This window comes from Caretta caretta, chromosome 26 (assembly GCF_965140235.1).
Source record: "Caretta caretta isolate rCarCar2 chromosome 26, rCarCar1.hap1, whole genome shotgun sequence".
Taxonomy (NCBI): Eukaryota; Metazoa; Chordata; order Testudines; family Cheloniidae; genus Caretta; species Caretta caretta.
In genome coordinates, this window is record NC_134231.1 from 13,947,973 (window position 1) to 13,968,562 (window position 20,590).

General features: G+C 50.5%; 1 protein-coding gene across 3 annotated transcripts in view; it reads right to left on the reverse strand.

Moving 5' to 3' along the window:
- Window positions 1–8,056: 8,056 nt before the first annotated feature.
- TCF7L1 (transcription factor 7 like 1) overlaps window positions 8,057–20,590 on the reverse strand; it is a 104,574-nt gene continuing 92,040 nt past the window's right edge. For all 3 annotated transcript variants that reach the window (XM_048829475.2, XM_048829474.2, XM_075123397.1), the window contains 6 exons: window positions 17,977–18,060; window positions 14,463–14,606; window positions 13,471–13,630; window positions 12,089–12,196; window positions 10,218–10,278; window positions 8,057–9,172 (listed from right to left, as the gene is read on the reverse strand). In XM_048829475.2, the coding sequence (XP_048685432.1) occupies window positions 8,736–9,172; window positions 10,218–10,278; window positions 12,089–12,196; window positions 13,471–13,630; window positions 14,463–14,606; window positions 17,977–18,060 (994 nt within the window). In that variant the 3' untranslated portion in view covers window positions 8,057–8,735. The remainder of the gene's footprint in view (window positions 9,173–10,217; window positions 10,279–12,088; window positions 12,197–13,470; window positions 13,631–14,462; window positions 14,607–17,976; window positions 18,061–20,590) is intronic.

Genomic DNA, 20,590 nt, shown 5'->3' on the forward strand with positions numbered 1-20,590 from the left:
TGAGGTGCAAATCCCCCTACTTGGAGCTGGGGTCCTCAAACATTTTCATAGCATAGAGCATGTTTTTATACTGGGATTGTCACAAACCCCTCCCTTCCCATTCTCCATCACCCAGCTGCCAATTCCTAGGGTTGTTAGACATCTGGTTTTCGACCGGAACGCCCGGTTGAAAAGGGACCCTGGTGGCGCCGTTAAAAGTCCAGTCGGTGGTGCAGCGGGGACCTGGGGATAAGGCAGGCTCCCTGCCTGCCCTAGCTCCGTGTGGCTCCCGGAAGTGGCCGCCAGGTCCCTGCAGCCCCTAGACGCAAGGGCGGCCAGGGAGGCTCCGTGTGCTTCCCCTGCCCGAGTACTGGCTAAGCAGCTCCTATTGGCCAGGAACTGCAACCAATGGGAGCTGCGGGGGTGGCACCTGCAGGCATGAGGGCAGCGTGCGGAGCCTCCCTGGCCGCCCTTGCATCTAGGGGCTGCAGGGACCCCACACCCTGAACCCTCTCCTGCACCCGAACCCTCTCCTGCACCCCAACCCCCTGCCCCAGCCCGGAGTCCCTTCCCACAGACCGCAGGGCAGGGGTCTTTGGTTTTGTGCCATTAGAAAGTTGGCAACCCTACCAGTTGCCCTCCCATTCTTAATGGCACAGACCACAGCTACTCCCATCAGCCATCTCCCCCTCCTGTTCACAATCCCATACATCTCCATGGCACTATAGCGATTGCTTACGTGGAAAATTAATATCAGCGATGTATTTAATACTTTTAAAACATCTTTTAATATTAATAGGAATAGTTGTTAATACCTAGCTCTAATATAGCACTTTTCATCAGTAGCTCAAAGTGCTATATGGGGAAACTGAGGCACTGGGAGGGACAATGACTTGCCCAAGACACCCAGCAGGCCAGAACTGAGATTAGAACCCAAATCTTGTCAGTCCTGTGCTCAATCCACTAGGCCACACAATTTAATAGTTAGCAATGAGAAGCCGGCACCATGTGATCAGCCAGCTCGAGACTCACAGTTGAGACCACCAGTTTCACCTTGCTGACTAAAGGGAAGGACCACACTCCACATTTGCTTAGGTGGCTAAGGGACCCTGCTGCCAGAGGTACTGTGCACTCAGAACACCGAGTGAATTGAACAGAAGTTGTGGGTGCTTATCTCTGAAAGTCGGCCTACTGCTGAGTGGCCTAAATGTGGATTTGAATGTACCCGGAGCTGGGTCCTGGCACTGAGTAACATCTTCCTGGCAGAATCTCTGCCTCTGTTAAAGGACAATGTTGCAACCTGTTGGGAAGGGGCTCTCTTGCTGGGTAGCTGCATCGCTGTCTCTGGTGAGGTCGTCGTGCTGGAGGCAACTGGAAACTTGGTTCCCAGGCTGCAACACGAGTTTTTGTGCTGTGAGGCTCCCTGAATCTCACCTGAGAAATGCATTCAGCTTGGTTTCCCTGGGAGCGCCGCCCCCTGGGCTGCAAACTGCCTGGAGGGCCAGAAACAAAGGGCAGTATTAGGGTGCTCTCCTTTAACAAAACCCAAAGGCTTGAAATGCAGGGAATTTACTCTTCAGCTTTCCCCACCAGCCTTCTCTCTGTTATATGCTGCCAGCCCAGCTGTACATTGACATGCACCAGGAGGGGCTCAGGATGGATTGTGGGTAGATGCTTATATCGTGGACTCCTTGTCGGAATTTCTCAGCAGCTGGCTCACAGTTGACTACCGGATGCAGGGCCCCTCCCAGCCACCAGCGTGCTCTGCCTCCTTTTGCGGCTCCCTGAATGCTGGACATGTGGCGCATGAGGGTTGCGTGCTGTGCCTCGCGGCTTTTGCATTCCCGGCTCACTGGGCCATATGGGATTTCTGTGCCAGCAGAAGCACTGGAGCAATGCCATCATATCATAGCCCCCAGCAAGGATGCTGCCCAGAACCCGTTTCCTACTTGAGATGGTCCTGCGTTAGCCGTATCTAACACCGTCCCACCCCTGTCCCCATGGTTCTGAATTTCTTACTGCAGGAAAGGTCTGTGTCAGAACTCACTCAGGGAAGCAGGGACTGACTGCCAAAACCCCAGACCCATTGGGGCAGAGACCAAGTAGGGAATTTCTGGAAAATCCTGGCAACTCATAAGGAGTTTCAATGCAAAGCTGCTTTGCCAGTGTAAAGGTGACCTGCCAAGGACTTATAGAAATTGGGCTAGTCCAGCTTCCTTCCGCTCACTTGGTGGCTGCTGATGGTCCTTCCTCACTACTTCCTCCCAGGTGCTTGGGAGCACTTTCCTCCACTCAGAATTTCACCTACCACCTTCCAAGGGATGACTCCCAAATCGTCTTCCCCACTATTCCCCAGACACCCATTCTCTCTGCTTCCCTCAGCCTAACCCTGGCCATACCTGACCACCTCATCCTTTCTCCTGACCTCCTTCCCTTCCCTTTCGTATCACTGCTGCCACTCCACTTGAGTGACTCCCCATCTTTCTGTTGGGACATCTGGGCTTTTGCCACATCCTACACATCTCCCTTTACAACATCTTTAAATGGCTGCCCCTTCGCCCCAGCCTGGAATCTCCTGCCTGGATCCCTGCAGCTGCCTCTTCTCCCGTATCCTGGCTACTTCCCCCTCCACTCTATTCAAAACGCTGTGGCCAAAAATCTTCCTTCGCCATCACTCTGACTCGGTTGCACATCCACTTCCTCACAAATGGTTGCCCTGGCTTCCTTCCTGTTTCTACATCGCATTCAGCCTCCTTGTTTTCTCTGTCAAGTCTCTCCATGGCTCTGGCCCTGCTGACACGCCAGCCTTTGCATACGTCCCTCATGCTCATACCTCAGTCTTGGCCCGAGTTTTTCAGCTCATTGCTCCCTGGGGATTCCTTATCTCTCTTGCAACTCCGCACCTTTTTCCACCCCGTTCTGCTCTTAAGTGCACCAAGCAACCATGTTACCGTAAGGTAAGGTGGACGCTTTAGATGGTGACACAAGAAATTGGAAATGGCAACACCACCCCAAGCCTGATTTAAGGACTGGGAGGAATTGCTCCTTTGGTGCCACATAACAGAGGAGGAATCTGCTCTTCAGAGTTTGTAGGCAGATCAGAATCTATTTTAGGGTTTCATCCTGCCACCCAGCATCACGGGATTTGGGTGCCTTTCACATAAAGTCAATAGCAACAGTGAAGTCCCTAGTGGATTTCATAATCTTTGGCACTTCTTCTCCCTTTCAGAGTTAAAATTCTGCTTGGGGAAGGGTTTTTAATTGGGGGCATTTCTCTAGATTTTACTTTACTTTTTATTTTTGTGTAGGTTGAGGTTTAGGGGCAGAAGTGTGTGTGTGTTGGCAGGGGGGGTCAGTCTTAAGCTAGAAATATTTTTCTGAACAGAAAGGTTCTGCAGCATCTTCTAAGACGCTCAGACTTTGGCTTCATCTGATCGCCTCTCAGAGTTGGTTCTGTAGCCGGGTCCCTCGACCCAGCGTACTCGGTCTCCTGCATGGTCAGGACCGATAGGGCCCAAGAATGAGTTATTGCCTCGCTGAAAGACAGTTGCTACAGCAGCACAGTGCCGATTTCCCAGCCCAACTAATTCAGCACCGCGCACACCCTTTAAATTATTATATTGAATTATTCAAATTACTCCCCAGCAGGATTAGTGCAGCTACTCCCTCGCGACTGTCTTGAGTTCTGCCTGGGCAGTCCCCATCTGCAACCTTAAAACCAGCTAGGCAGCGGCATCCCCGCTCCTGATACCATCTCTGCTGAGGGTCCCTCAGGGGGCTTATGCCCTACTAGCAATCATCCCCTTTATTGCCTCCCTCTGTCTGTATCTATGTAAACATCCCGTGTCCCCTCTTTGTTTAACCAAGCAGCAGCTTCTGTAACCCTGAAAAAAAAAATCAGGAGCGGGTTCACCGGGATGGTTCTTATTTGATCCAAAGCCAAGGTTGTGCATTCCGTCAGCCGGTCATTTACCTAACACCACATCGCAAACAGGGAAGGGTTCGGCCACTGCCTCTTTCGAACATGCTTGGTAGAAATTAGAGCTGTCCAGGGAAATGGCCTGCATAGGCCACTCAGAGTTCTGGTTTGGAGTCTGGGGAGCATCCCAGTGTTGGCTAGAGTTGGTCAAAAAGTTCCCCTCCCCACCCCTGTTGAAAATTTAGATTTTTTTTTTGGCAGAAATTTGATTTTTTTTTTTTAATTGTAAATACCATTGCAGTGCCCCATGGGAGGTGTAGTTCAGGTGCGTCATCAGCCCATTGTCCTCTATATTCTGGGCTCCCTGGTTGGACTACATTGCCCATGATGCACTACACCCGTAGAGAGGCGCATCAGTGCACCATGGGAGAGGGGAGGGTCCCAGACCATGCTGAATCCTGGGAGATGTAGTCCAGCCAGGGAGTCTGACCCTCAAAGGAGAATGGAGACACCCAAGCTACAGCTCCCAAGAGGAACCACAGCGACACTTCCAAATATTTCGAGGTTTGTTCTCTCCCCCCCCCCCCCCCCGAAAAATTGAAGGTTTCCCTGGGAAATCAACATTTTTTTGCGAAAAGTGGAAGTTTATTCAAAACCCAATTTTTCCTCAAAAGTCAGTTGTGGCAGAAAACTTTCAACCAACTCCATTGCTGGCTTCAGACTGTAGGCTGCACAGCTAAGTAGACATTCAGCTTTAAAAAATTCGTGTCTGAACAGAGCAGTCCAACAATGAAAGTTTCCTTCCCTCCTCTCCAGTAGAATGTGAAGCAAAGTGAGCTGCCCTGGGCTGGAGAGGATTTGGCCCGAAGGCTAGTTTGCCAGTTGCTTCTCTTGTCGCAGGGTATGATCCAAATCTAACCTAGCTCGGGAGGGCTGCAGAAATACCCGAACAGATGTTCCTTTTCCGTATGGGAAAATGCAGAGTAAAACAAAGAAATATTCTCCTGCTGAAGTCCAACATCTGTTTGAAGCTGTCTGGCTTGGGTTCAGACTTTAATTATTCTGACAGGTCTCTTCATGCCTTTAATTTCCCATGAAATCTAATTCAAGAAGCTATTTGTCTGCAGACTGCTCCTCGTGTTGTGAAGAGTACGGGTGCACGTGACCCAGACGTGCCTTGCTGAAAATGAGCTGCTCGGGACAGCTTTAAAAAAAAAAAGAAAAGAAAAGCGATGTTTTTTCCTTTTCCAAAATTCTGCCTGTGTTCTTTACAAAGTGCATTTTTAGCAACACTGTAATCCTCACTTCTGGAGCTCACAACTGTGCAATCCACTAGCAGGATGTCATCAATTAAGGCATTATGGTCACGCCAGACCTCAGGGGCATTGGCCCTGTGAAGGAATTTCTGTCCCTTCTCAGCCGTTAAAGTTGTTCTTTGAAAGCAAGGGAGAACCTTTAAATGAATTGTTAGCTGTTTTGGGACGGAAATGCTTATCAGTTTCAAGGCCAGATTCAGGCACTGTGGGGCTCCCAGGTGAACAATGACATGGCCCAGCCCCAGACTGAAGCAGTGCCAGCAGATGGGCCCTCCTCCCTGAGAGATCAGAGGGGCACAGTGCTTAGCCCAGCAGCTGGCTTATCCGCTTTAGGGGGCTACGCCATGCAGGTTCCTCTGCTGGGGTGAGGTATAGAGTTAACCCCCTGTTGGGATGTGCTAAACTGGAGTGACTCATGCTTTGGCTTCAGACCTAGAGCACAAAGCAGAACATGGACCTGACTTTTAATGGGATTATGCTCTTGTTACCTGCCTTGGTAGGGATATACACGAATCAAGGAATTGCCACCACCACCAGGCATTTGGTGAAGCCCTTTGGAGCTTTAATATCTGTGCAGAGTGATCCCTTTATTATTTATATTGCCGTAGCACCTCAGAACCCCAGTCGTGACCCAGGAGCCCATTATGCTAGGCACAGTACAAGCACAGATGATCCCTGTCCCCAAGAGTGCTCTTGGTCTATGGAGACTCTCCTACTTTTGGTGGCTTGGCCTGGTAGGGATATGTAAATAGGAGTCTTCAAGGTCAAGAGCCACAGATCAGTCTTGGCTTAGAGAAGCCAATAGCATCATAGGGGGCGTACTTGTCTCAAACAAGATCCCAGGAATTTGGACTCGGTCTTCCCTTTTTCTTAAGGATGAGGAAAAAAGACCTGGACCCCTCTGCCTGCAGAGAGACTTCTACAGCACCCAAGTGCTGAAGAGAAGCTACCCCTTCCTCTGCAGCTTCTTGGGAGAAGGGATTTCCCAAAGGGGATGGGGAAAGGCATGATTCATCCTGTCAAAATACAGGACGACAAACCAACCCAGAACCCTGAGAGTAAGGAAGCACGTGTGACAGGTACGATGAGTGAGGAACGGAGCTGAGTGAAAGTCAAGATTTCCACCCTACAGGAAAATAAATATTTCCACATTTGTTCATCCCGAATCGGGATGAAAAATCAAAATACCATTTTTTAAAAAAAATTTTTAATGCAACAAATCCTGGAAAACTTCAAAATATTTGGTTTTCAGACACTTTGACATTACACTGCACTCATCAATGGGGTTGCAGTACCTCATGGGAGTTGTAGTTTGGCTGCTTCAGACTACATTGTTCACTATGGACCAGGCTCCTTGGCTGGACTACATCTCCCATGGTGCACCACACAGCTGTCACAGGGGAAACTGCAGTGCATCATGGGAGATGTACTCTGGCCAAGGACCTCAGCCCAGAGAACAGAGGCACAAGACACCCAAACTACAAATCCCATGAAGCACCATTGCAGTTCAGGCTGTTGCAGTTTAATGTTGAATCAACACAATATGGAGAATTGAAATATTTTGGCAACGTAGACATTTTCCCACAAAGTTTTGGATTTTGAGGAAACTGCATTTTCCACTAAAAATCATTGACAGAAAATTCTCAGCCCACTCTAATGTTAGGTTAATGTCAAGAAGTGAATGAGAACTTGCTATTCACTAGCTAGTTTAACATGCACTGGGAGACAGGTGCAGAGATGAGCCATTATCACACACTTACCATAATGAGTTTTTTTGTTTGGTCTGCATTTTGGAAAGAATGGTGGGGGTTTATGGTTTAAATCTAAAGCCTAATTTATCCCAATTTGTGCAGCGAGATGCCCCTTGTAAAACAGACAGGCTGCAACCACGATTGAGCTAATATTGCTCTTGGGGCCTTGATATTTACATTGCCTGGCTTTCTGTGATTTTAATTAGGCAAATGCATTGTATTAAAGTAACAATAGGATTTTAGTGTGTGTGCCTGATGGGGCATGCTGGGCAGGTTAAACACCTAGGCAGACAGACTGGATGCTGGATTCTGTTCTGTAATTAATTTAAATATTGGTTTGTGTTTGTTTTTCCTTGGGGCAGGGGCATTTTCTTCTCCCCTCCGCAAGTCTTGGAAAAGAGCAGCACCTGGAATGACAGGGCTACCAAATGGCTCAGTCCTGCTGCCCTAGGAATGGAAACTGGCAGCCTTGCTGAGCAGGGGTGAGTCAGGCTATTTTCTACATATGACTATTTGCCCAACTGCTGCTGAGAGGGGAGACCATGTAGTGACCAGAGTGCTCCATTCCCAGAGCTGTTGGCACTACCAGAGAAAAATCTAGGGAAGGTGTGCCCCTAATTCCCAGGTGTTTGGAGCATTACTGCCTGCAGATGCCTCCTTCCTAATCAGTGTCTTCACAGCTGGATTCTTCCTTCCTCAATCTCTGCCAGGCTCTAGAGCAATGCAAGCTTAGTAGGGTTCTTGTGTGGAGAACCGCATCCTAACAGGGTTTAAAGCAGCTGGAGATTGGGATGTAACTCGAGCCCCTAAAATGCCCCCTCTCTGCCAGATAACGAGACACGGTATATGCTGGGGTGGCAAAGAGCTCCTGAGGATGGAGAAACTGAATCTCTCAGAACATTTTAGTGCACCTTGAGATTCAGATAACCCCCTCTTCCACTCCACCCCCTCGCCCGCCTTTCCAGGACAGGTGCTGTTCCGTGTTACTGGCCCAAGGAGGTGAGAGGGGCAGTGCCCCAAGGGAAGAAATGCTGGCTGAGGGGGATGTTTCTCTGGGGAAGGCTCCACATTGAACACGCTCACACAGCAAGTTGCAGCTGCAGTTTTATTTCCTTTTGTAAAAACATGATTAGAGAGGGAAATTTCCCCATAGACTTAACCCCCTCCGCTCCCCACCCCCCACCAAATAATCAGGGGAGGAAATGGGGCAGATTGTGCTGGCATTGTCCTGGCAAGTCACACTCCCTCGAGGCTGGGGGCAGGAGTCTTGGCCCTCTCCAGGTTGGGGGATGTAGGCTTCCTTTGAGGGGGAGCTGGCCCTTTTCTGGGGCAGGGGTCCAGCGTTTCTATTTTGTTTCTGGGACTGAGGCTCGCCGGGAATGGCTGTTAATGGGACAGCCTGGCTGGCTGGCTGGCATATGCTGCCCGGGTGGGGCACCGCTCAGATTTAGCGACACCCACCCTGCAAATACCGCAGAGAGAGGCTCCATCTTTACAAGTCCACATGGCTGAGACAAAGGCAGGAACAAACCGCTCAGCCTTGGCTCGCGTGGGATATTTGTTGTTCTTGATTTTTGTTTGTTTTTAATAAAAACGGTCTTTAGATCGACTACTGGAAACAGCTCCGAGCATAAAGCACCTTCCTCCAGAGTCCACTTACAAGAGTTCAGAAAGGGTCAAATATTGACCAATAATGGTTTGGCTGCTTTTGAATCTCGATTGTGGCTTCAGCAATGTACAGCAGGGATGGCTGGGGAGGGCGGCTCCTCCTTAGTCAGCTGGCTTGGTGACCAGGGAGAGCGGCTGGGCCTGCAGCACTGCCAGGGCAGCCTGCGGGGAAGGAAGGGCAGCCGGGAAGGAAGGCTGCGAGGTCAAGAGAGCCGTGTGGGTCATTGTGGCAAACGGAATGGGTCTGGAGAGAAGAGGCGACGGGCTGCTAAGACTGGAGGAGGAGACGGCAGCCTTACTGGACAGAAAAGCAGCTGAATGGAGAGACAGCTGGGCCCTGGCTTCCGGTTTGGTGGTGAGCGAGAGGGGCTGAGCTTGTTCAGAGTGGGTGGCAGCTGGGGCAGCGGGCGATGCCAAGGCTGTTGATGGGGTGGCAGGCGAATCCAACATGCTGCCATGGGAGGAAGCAGGACTATCGCAGGGTTTCTCAATGGGCAGGTACTGCACACATGGCTTTTTACTCTTGGAGGCCAGAGAGCCTGTAAGGGGCAGAAAAGACACTGGTAAGCCACACTTCAAAGACACTGTCAGCTGGTCCCCAGGGCCTGGGGTTAGGTTTAGTGGATTTGCCCAGGCCTGGAAAACAGAAGGCGCAAATCCCATCTGCGGCTGGAACCAGATTCATTAACAGACTGTTATTGCTCGGGGCAATGCTAATTCAATAGCCTGCTCTTATCAGCCTCAACCTTACATGCACAACCCAGGTCCATCTTCACTGCAGGGTTCACTGGGGTGAGCGGCACCTGGGTCTGAGCAGCCGCTCTGCAAAGCCCTGCCCAAGTTAAGTGGCCCCTCACTGGGGCAGCACTCCCCTGGGGGTGTTGCTAGGACACTTGGGGACGCAGCCCTGGTTCTTTGTGCTGTGGTCAGCTGAGCAGCTCTGTGATTCTTTCCCAGTGAATTGCAGGATGTGTCTGTTCTTCTGGGCACGGGGAAGGCGTTGAAGGACTATCAGCACTAGTGATTTAGCCTGTGTCCTCACTACAAAGTAGGTGGGCTACCAGCCCGAGTGAAAGCCTCACTCAGGCTTAACCCCAAGCCCCAGATGAGCCAGCTAGCCCAGGTTGGAAGCACCACCACGCTTGAGTGAGAGGGTTATGTGGGGATGGGAACAGCTGCATTGAGGCCAGACCTTAAGGTACTTACAACTTGCAGGGAGTCTGAGCAGGCCAATGGGGCAAAGAGCAACCTACAACTACCAACATTTAGTAAGGGGGTCAAAGCGGAGGGCAAGGGACCCATGGGAATGTAACTGTGGCTGTATTACTTCATACGGTGTGCCCCCGTGGTGCTTCCGAAGTGTCTAAATGCCCTAGGCTCCTGGATCCCATGGAATTTCAGGGCCACTGAGGCTCCTTAGTCAATCAGGTGCTTTTTAAAATCATGTTTACTTTCCTGGGCTACAATTTTCCAACTTGATGAGGCAGCTAAAGCTGACAGGGACAGTTGGTGAATTCTCTACTGGCCCTATGGCCTTTACTCCCCTCCATATCAGACCAAAGAAGGGGAGCAGGCTGTACTTACTCTCTGTGTCCTGGATCTGCTGCTGGGGCTGTTTCTCTCGCTTTCTCTTCTTCTTTTTCCCCTGGAAAAGACCATCCCACTTGCAGCTTTTGTCATTGACTATCAGTAACCCCCCAACCCTCTCCACCATGATCCCCGAGAACTCGTGGGGCTCAGGATAAGGACAGGGCACCAGGTGGAACAGCCCCCAGGGTCTGAGCACCGACCAAGCAGTGCAAGAAGCAGCAGGAGTCAGTGATGTTGGGGGAGGAGGTGACAGTAAATCAGCCGTCAAGAGAACTGAGAATTCACAACTTCTCACCCCCCTGGGGTGTTCTTTAGACTGTAAGCTCTCCGGGGAAGGACCTGTCGTGTGTTATACCTCTAGTGCAGCAGGGCTCAGCCGGGTTGGCGCTACTGTTAACAGACAATGGGGAACAAGACCCTTCTCTGGAGAAGGGGGCATGAGGCCGTACTGCACTTCTGCATTACCCTGCGGCTTCTCACAGCCACTGACGGGGGCCCTTGGAACTCTGAGCCAGGTTCAACCCCAGAAGAGCAGCTTGGTGAGGCTGCTAAATCGGACAGGGACAGTTCCTTTAGAAGCCCCAGTGTTCAGGAGACCTTGCCCTTTATACTTGCTGTTTATTCTGTATGTACGACTCTGCCCCACAGTACAGTACTAGCTCGACTGCCATGGTTCCCCTTCTGCCTCCTGCTGACCTCAGTCACGTGGCTGGCGAAGGCAGAGGGAGGGCGACCAAAGCAGGTTCACGGGCAGGACCCAATGAACGGCCCCTGGGGGCCAGTTTTGCCCACTCCCAGGGAACAAGAATGGGGCCTGCTCTTCTATTAAGTCTGGCTTTAGCATTCGCAGGCCCCCAGTTAAAGGCAGGTCACAGGATCCCAACCGTGGACACTAGCAGACCCATTAGGTGCCATCCAGCACATCCGCTCGGGGCCAGGGCAAGCATGTCACTTACAGCACGTTTTCTAGGGCTGCGTCCTGTCCTAATGCTGCACAGTCCCTAACGTCGCACCTCCCCACCCTAGAAGGTCCTCCCCGATCTGGCACCCAGGGCCAGCTCAAACAATTGAACCTGCCTGTTCCTGGCTCTGGAGAATCAGAGAGCGGATGCCTCACACGCAGTTGCATGTGTAAGGATGTCCGATTTCATTTCAATCTCTGTGCACGAGACAGCAGCACCTCCCCGCTAACCCCACCAGGAGTGTGTCATCGGTGTGCAGCCCTTCTAATGCCAGGGCCCCGCTCCGGGCAGCGTGTTCCACCCCTCCATTAAGGCATTTCCCATTTTCTCCTTAGTGGTCCCCTCTTCTGTGCTGGATGGTTATTGTCCATTTTCTCCCCTGCCTCGATTCCTATTAGCACTCTGTAGGTCTGTGAACAGCTCTCACCTGGAAAGAAACGCCTTGATTTCCAGAAGCCTGCTTCTGCCACGACCCAGCCCTATGCCAGGTGTGCTGCCTTTGTATGAACTTCGACATCCGTTAGCAGGGCGTTGCGAACCAGAGGCACTATACCAAGGGCAGCTGCCTCCAGATGGGGTTAAGCAACATCCAGGCGTGGCTCCCCCCAGACATCCAATAACCACCCTGAGACTGGCTAAGGGCGCGGCAGGGACTACTTCCCTAGGTCCCTCACCGCAGTGGCCCCAAGTTTCCCATCTCTATTCGTAGACCCTGGAGGCCAGATCCTGATTACAGCTTCATACAGAGACTGATAAGGCCAGGAAGGACCATTATGACCATCTAGCCTGACCTCCTGCACAGCGCAGTCCACAGAATGTCACCCAGCGACACCTGCACTGGAGTGTGTTTTTCATTGTGTTGATCTCCCTTCCCTCCAGCAGTTATGTGAGGTGGCAACTTACGTAGTTATCCCGCGCAGACCAAGTGGGATAGAGCTGTGAATGAAGCTGTCGCTCCTTCCGGGCTAGCTCGTAGTACTTGGCTTGTTCCTCACGTGACAGCGAATGCCACTAGGAAGGAGAAAAGGAAAGCCAGAGCTGAGACTCGTGGGGGGTTACTCCCCACCCTCCGACGAAGGGCTGAATCTCACCAGTCTGGGTCCCTTGCCCAAAGCCCAGGTCCCAAAGGTGAGGAAGAGGTCGTTCTCCTCACCAGCTCCTCTGAACTGTGGCAGCAGGACAGTGAAGCTGCTGGGTCACTGTTCTGCACCTCTCAGGAGCAGCAGCCAAGGACCGGGGCTCAGTGTGTAACTCAGAGCAGCCTTAGGGGTGCTCTAACTGATGGCAGCCACCCACAGCCCAGAGTAGCTGGAGCACAAGGTGTACTGGCTACATCCTAGCCTGGCTGGGATGATTTAGTTGGGGATGGGTCCTGCTTTTGAGCAGGGGGTTGGACTAGATGACCTCCTGGGGTCCCTTCCAACCCTGATATTCTATGATTCTAGGGCTGCCCCCAGGCTGACAGTGCAGCCTACAGTCAGCTCTGTGGGATTTACAGGGAAGAGGTGCCCAAGCTCCTTGTTTCAGTGCTGCTCCTAACCAGGATCCCCAGTCCCTCCAGCTGGTGAGCTGAGAAAACCTGTTCCACTCTGTCTCGATGGCTGGGATCGCTCTAGGCGGATCTCTGATCAGAGTCTTCCAGGACTCTCACCAGCCATAGTGACAGATTTTTCACAGTGTTTAGGTGACAGGGGATCTCCCAGGATGCTCCCAGTTCCCAGGCTGGCCTGGCTGCAGATAGCAGCTGAGTGCTCTGCACTACAGGGGGGGATGCCAGTAAGAGAATCTGGCTAGGTGGACAATTGCAGAGAGCCAACAGTGACCCCCTATTGTGGGTCCCACTTACCCCCTTCACGTGTTGCTTTTCCTGCTACGCTCCCAGCCCCTCAGACTCAGAGGGGATGTGCAAGCGCATATATAAAACGCCTTGGGGGAAGCAGATGGGAACCTGAGTCGAAGGGGGTTGGCTAATGAGCCCAAGGCCCTGTCTACGTTAAAGGGATCTGAAGGGGTGCAGTTCTCCTGATGCAACCCCTAGTGCAGACACGCTGCAGAGGTCCAAAACAGGCCCTCCTCCCACAGCCCCCGGCCAGTCAGAAGGAGCAAGGCTGCTCGACCCAGGTGCCACACACCAACACTAGGGGACTGCACCGGCATAACAATTTGGATGTGTTTGCCCCCTGCACCGATTTCTGCAGTGTAGACAGGATCTGGATTCACCTCTGAATTGGGCCCATGGAGTCTAGGGAACGGGGAAGAAAGGACAGAGGAGAAGGCGCCTTTACCCTTCGTCCCAGGATCTGGTTGATGGCCGCGCTCTCCTTCAGCGTACACTCTGCCACCACCTTGGCCCTCATCTCCTTCATGTACAACATGAACGCATTGAGCGGCTTCTTTATGTGGGGCTTTTTCTCCTCCTCCTTCTTCACACTGCCGGGGGATTTCCTGGAACCATCACACGGGCCAGTCAACACCTGCAGCGCCCACTGTTGCCGCACTGCAGAAGAGCTTCCCCTTGCTGCACGGCGTGCAGTTGTGTCTCTTTGTAATGCCCGCCAGACACCTAGCGCTCTGGGGGGACATCTTCTTATTGGAGAAGGTGAATGCAGACCCCTCCCCCCACCAACCCCTCTCCAGACAATGTCACCCTCTGGTTTTATTCTTCAAGGTGGATTTCACACCACAGGTAAGATGGAGAGGAGAGAGCGGGGCTGCTTATCGGGAGTGAAAACACGAGGCACATCCCAGGGGATGGCTAGGATCACAAGGCTGGCAATGAATTCATATGGAACATCTGCTTCCAGGAAAGTCTAGTGAACAAGCCTTTCTTGTTCCCGTCACCACAGAGCTTGCCTTGCCCAGCTAATGTGTTAAAACAGATGTATAGATTACAAGGGAAGGAGGACCCTCCGTGATCATCTACTCTGACCTCCTGCATAGCAAAGGCCATAGGACTGCCCTGAATTAATTCCTGTTTGAACTAAAGCAGATCTTTTAGAAAAACCCTCACATTAGTTAACAGGTGAGTTCTAGCATGACCCCTAAGTCCTTCTCGTGGTCATTGTTTTCCAGGATACAATCCCCCAGCCCATACGTGTGACCTGCATTCTTTGTTCCTAGAAGTGTGACCTTGCTATTTCAAAACACATGTTGCTTGGCTGCACCCAGCTCACCAAGAGATCTAGGCCACTCAGGACAGCCGGGCTGGGCTGTACAGATCCCTATCCCATTTGCCACTTGCCCCATCCAGCTGGTGCTGCGCTGCTCAATTACTTACAAATTCCCTCCGGGGCTCATGCTGGCCTGCGTGGGCTCCTGTTTGACGATGGGTGAGACGATGGTGGGGTGTGGGATTCCTGAAGGGTGGAGGCCATGCGCGGGAGGCGGGACCATGTGGGGGGAAAACCGACTGGACATCAGACTGCAGCATGGAAATAGAAAAGCAGGACGCAGACGTTACAAATAAAGGCAACAGCCCCAGCCACACAGTGTGAATCTCTCCCTGTATCCAGCTCCTCACACCCCACCCACAGGTACATGCCCTCCCCTGGGGACTCCTCAACGTCCTACCCCTCTTCCTGCCCCGTGGCAGGGGGCAGATAACTCAATGTTGACAGATGCTGGACTCCTAGGTGAGAAATGAGCCCAAATAAGACACAGTTAATGCTGGTAGTGTGGAAGGGTTGGTGAGGATTAAATTAGCCTCCTACAATTTAGGGGCCTGGGTCCCTGCCAGATTCTGAGAGCACCCCAGTAGGATGAAGGTGGTTTTTGGGTGCAGAACCGTGCCACGCTTACCCAGCCCAAGCCTGGATTATTGTAATGCGCTCTCCATTGGAAACATGCCGTTGCTTCAGTGCAGAGCACAGGCTCTCCCGCTGACAACACACACACTCCCGGGAGCTACCAGGGGGGATTTTCATCTTTAAACCCCTAAATGGTTCAGGATCCACGAACTGAAGATTTGCCTCTCCTCACAAACCATCCTGCCACAGCTACTATCAGGAGCTGGAAGGAATCCAAGGCATGTGACTACAGAGGGCATGGTGGAGCCCAGGAAAGCACCATTTATGTTTTCCCAATTTGACCCTGCCCAAGCTGGCAGATGTGGAGATGTGGAGTAAGAGCCTCTCTGCCAACGTTTTGCCCTGGGCTACAGCCTTGAAGCTTGCTTCTGCCAGCTTGCTTCTGCAATAGCGGGGAGCAGTTTGCCCCACCCAGGGCAGAGTCGCCCAGATTCCACCGCCTGGGATGATGTGGTATTGTTCTGTTCTGTCTAGGTTCTGGTACTGCCCTCATCCCCACGTAACTGCACAACTCCCCATCGCATGCAGGTGTTGTGAAAAAGGCAAATATCGTTGTCGGATGTATTAGCAGGAGTATGGTATAGAAGACACAGGATGTCATCCTTCTGCTCTACTTGGCATTTGTAAGGCCTCATCTGGAGCACTAGGCCCTGTTTTCGGCACTGCACTTTAAGAAAGACGTGGACAAATTGGAGAGAGACCAGCGGAGAACAACAAAACGTGTAAGTGATTTAGAAAACCACATTGATGAGGAAAGCTTGAAAGAATTGTGCATGTTTAGCCTAGAGAAGAGAAGGCCCCGGGGATTGGGGACGTGGTAACAGGACAAGTAGTAATTGCCTTCGTTAGCAGCAAGGGAGATTTACGTTCAATCTTAGGAAAAGGTTTCCAACTACAAGGGGAGTTAGGCTCTGAAACAAGTTACCAAGGGAGGCTGTAGAATCCCCGTCACTGGAAGTTTTTAACAACAGGTTGGACAAACACCTGTCAGGGATGGAGGCTGGATTTACTTGGTCTGCCTCAGCATGAGAGGAACTCTTGAGGTCCCTTCCAGTCCTACATTTCTATGATTGATCAACACGGCTAACGTGTCACGTGAGGCTTGTGCATCCATGATCCAGCTTCTATGACACAGCAAATAAAGGATTTCCTGCTCCAGGACTGGTCAGAAATGCTAACCCTCATCAGGCCTCCTAGCAATTGCTTGGAGTGACACTAGTAGTGCCCAAAGGCCCTCTGCCTTTGTCTTGGAATTGCAAGTACATTGAATAACTCATGAAATGGACAGGGACTGGACACAGGACTGTAGGGCTGTCCAGCTTCTCAAACAAGGTAACAAACAAGCCCCCGAAACGCTGAGCGAGCAGACTGATTCCGTCGGTCACCGTCCCCTACTCTGGTTCCAGCTCTGTCACAGAGATGTGGACAGAACCCTATGAATTCTCAGCCTGTGGCAAAAGCTGTTGCTGTTTTCCTCATGACCACAGGAAGGTGGACAGGGAAATCAACCCTTCTTTGTGGACATGGAGCAGCCACTCACCTGATCCCTAAACACATTGAGATGCTGCACGTGAGCCCAAAGTCTTGTCTAGCCCAAAGTTTCTCGAGCTCCTAGCTTGAATAGGGGCCAAAGAAAGAACCAATCTTTTTGGTGCTGAGTAAAAGGACTAAGAACCAGATGAAGGGGGGAGGGATAGCTCAGTGGTTTGAGCATTGGCCTGCTAAATCCAGGCTTGTGAGGGCCATTTAGGGATCTGGGGCAAAAATAGGGGATTGGTCCTGCTTTGAGTAGGGGATTGGACTAGATGAACTCCTGAGGTCCCTTCCAACCCTGATATTCTATGATTCTGTGATCCCATGGGGGGATGTAGGCTTCCCCATATTTAAACTCTTAGGGACGGGATTTTTCGAAGGGCCTAAGTGACACCGACAATCCCACTATAGAGAGAGCAGACTGTTTGAAATGCAGCATCACATCCAAGACGGATGATGGTATGGGAGCAACTAAAAGTTCTGACACAAGGTAAGGTAAGGGCAAGGAGCCAACAGTGCTGTGTGTGTCTAGGATAAAGTAAGGACAGCTGGCAAGCATCTTCCAGTATGTAACATGGATCCAGCAATTTCTTTGTCTTGTTGTGGTGCTTCAGAGAAGGTCTGCAATGCTCAGGAGTTGGGGTGGGCAGACCTCTCTTGGTGCTCTGGGATGGGGAGTGAAGGCCTCATTCATAAGGAGAATGCAAAGGTCTCTCTCCCACTTCTCCCAAATCCCAGGTTGGCAAAAAGGGAAGGTAGTGCTCCCCCTCAAGGAATGGCCTTCAGCTAGTCATGCAGGATATAAATCGTGCTGGTCTTGTGTGCAGAGAGGCACATCTCAACCCCAACTAGTTGTAGGCTTCAGCCACAATGGCTCGAACCACAACAAGTCTGGAAAACACGTATTCACGGTTATTTTTCCCACTGAAAACCCCCACTGAAGCTGCTAAGAAGAAATACTGAGAAGTTTCATCCTGAGAACCTCCAACATGACATCCTTCGACAGGCAGAGGAAAGAGCAGAGCAGAGATGCAACCCCTCCCACAGGTAATGGCTTTCAGTGGTTCTAAGGTGCACATGGGAGTGCCCCGGCTTCCAAAGTGGAGACAAATTCACACGACCCATCTCTGGGGCCTGCAGGAGCCACTGGACAGGGGTCTTCCCCATTCAGCTTGTGGGCCACAGGGATTCAAGCTGTTTAGTTGTTAGGCAGAACTTCGCCTGTTTTCCCTTGGCTCTTCTTTGTTCTTCTGCGCTCATGTCACAGACCTTCCCGTTTTCTCAGCACAAATGTTCTTCCAGGGAGACCCCCTATAACCATAACCCCTGCCTCTACAGGGAAGGGGGTTTGTCTGCTTGGCACTGGGGGTCTTAAGCTTTTGCACTCTCTAGTTCTAATCCCGATTGAACCCTACCCCTGCCAACATCCCTTCCGCTCTGATGTGTACTCACCTGGACATTGAGGCATTCATAGCTAGGGCAGGGTATGGGTGTCTGAATCCCCCGGGAGGAATGGAGTACACTGGCTGTCCTTGCCTAAAATGGATGAGCAAAGAAAAACAAAAAGTCCTTACTAGAAGCACAAAAGGAAGAAAAACCATCACGCATAGGGAAGCCACAATAACCAGTTTCCCTCTGATTATGTTCTGAAGGTGCCCGTCACAGCTCTGTACTTCAGGCTGACGTTTGTACTTAAAGCAGGAGTCCCCTTCTTTGTTAGGTGTGCCAAATACAGCATAGAATCATTGAATCATAGAATATCAGGGTTGGAAGGGACCCCAGAAGGTCATCTAGTCCAACCCCCTGCTCGAAGCAGGACCAATTCCCAGTTAAATCATCCCAGCCAGGGCTTTGTCAAGCCTGACCTTAAAAACCTCTAAAGAAGGAGATTCTACCACCTCCCTAGGTAACGCATTCCAGTGTTTCACCACCCTCTTAGTGAAAAAGTTTTTCCTAATATCCAATCTAAACCTCCCCCACTGCAACTTGAGACCATTACTCCTCGTTCTGTCATCTGCTACCATTGAGAACAGTCTAGAGCCATCCTCTTTGGAACCCCCTTTCAGGTAGTTGAAAGCAGCTGTCAAATCCCCCCTCATTCTTCTCTTCTGCAGGCTAAACAATCCCAGCTCCCTCAGCCTCTCCTCATAAGTCATGTGTTCTAGACCCCTAATCATTTTTGTTGCCCAAGACCCCTGCATAAAATGTCCTGCACAAAATTAAAGCACTTACTCTTTGAACACAGAATATGTTTTCTGAGAATTTACAAGTAAATCCATTAATTTTTTTGAGTTCAAGACAACTTTAAAATGGGTCTTTTAAGAACTGAAGGTCCCTTAGTCCTTTTTGAGTATCTCTTGAATTATCTTCACAATAAAACAACACAAGACTCTTCAAACCTCCCGCACAGTTAAAACTCACTGAAATCTTGTTTAGGGTTTGTGATCATTTTTTGCCATGATTCTCCACAATGGAAAGTTTCTTTTTCAGCAGAGGCTGAAGAATAACGTTCTACTTCATTCCACAAAGAACTGGTCTTTCGCAAAATGCTATCCCTCTCTTAGTGTTCTCAATGGGACCGAGACAAAAGGCTGCCCCCGCTCTGAAAATGCCTTTCTCCAAATGGCAACCATCTCACATTGTTCCTATGGGACCGAGGCCACAGACTGCCCTTAGCAAGGACGACTCCTACCTCTAGCCACCTGCTCATTTCCTCCTCCTGACACCCACAACAAAGGGGTTCTACTTTCTCCCCAAAGACACGATGGCTTCACTCCTACTGGCAACACTGGGAAGTGGTGGCCATTTCTAAAAGAGGGCATCTTAACTGAGGGCAGCATGGGTCCTTGATGCCGCTGGATGTGGCCATTTCAAAAGGAAGTAATTCTTCAAGTGTGTGTGGGGGGGGAGAAGAAACAGTTCTGTTCCTTCCCAGGTGCTCTGGTGATGCAAAGCTGCCGTAAAGCCAGCTTACCTGGCCTATATGCCCAGGCTGCTTTGTGCTGCTCCAGAACAGCCTAAGGTAGCAACAGCATGTCCGAGACTCTTCCCCTGGAAGTTTACTTCCATATCGGGAAGGCTGATGCTGTACATCTTCAAATCATTCGAACTGTCACATGGAAATGTTATTTTGGGTTCCTGGTTCGGGTTCAGGGATGTAATTTTTAATAAGTTAGGAGGGAGTCACGGTTAAGCGTATCTGCTATTAGCAATTCACGGTAAAATACATTACAGGGCTGTTGTAATTAACACAAAAACAAGCACTCTAAACACCCCAAAAGTCCAATGTAAGGCTAAATTTAAAAGAAAACCAAACATTTTACGGTATAGAAATGCACAGGGCTCCCACACAACCGTATTCCGCCCTGTAGGACACAATAAGGAAGAAGAAAAAAAAATCTAGTGTGTCTTTTAATATCAATTTAATCCGATACGGAATCGCAGATACTAAAATGCATCATCACGGAGGTTACAGGAGGCAATATAGAAGAAGGAGGGTTAAAATGTATTTAAAAAAGCAGAGCACTGAAGGTATAAAGATCAAATACTAGAAATTCTGTAAGTAAATCAGAAGCATTTACTTTACAGAAAGCCTATAAGAGGACCGGTGGATTTGCCAGATCATCAGGGTTTAAAAAGCACAATTAAGGAAGATAAGGGCATTGCTGAGAAGCTAAATGACTGTTTTGTGTCAAAGTTGGAGATACCCCCATCCTGGTCCCGTTCTTGCCTGGTAATAAGGATGAGGTGCTATTAGTGACTGAGGTGGCAGAAGCAGAGGTGCTGGAATAAACTGATAGTTTAAGAAGCATAAAGTCACCAGACCCAGATGGTCCATGCGAGAGTTCTGAAGGAGTTCAAGTAAGAAGTGAATGAGCTGCTAGCAAAGATAAGCAATCTCTCATTAAAAGCAGCTACTGTACCAGAGGATTGGAAGGCTGTAAATGTTATACCTGCATTGTAAAAAGGTTCTACGGGTGATCTGGGGAATAACAGACCTGTCGGCCATACAACTGTACCTGGTAAATTTGTTGAAAGAATAATTGAAAACAGAACAATAAAACGT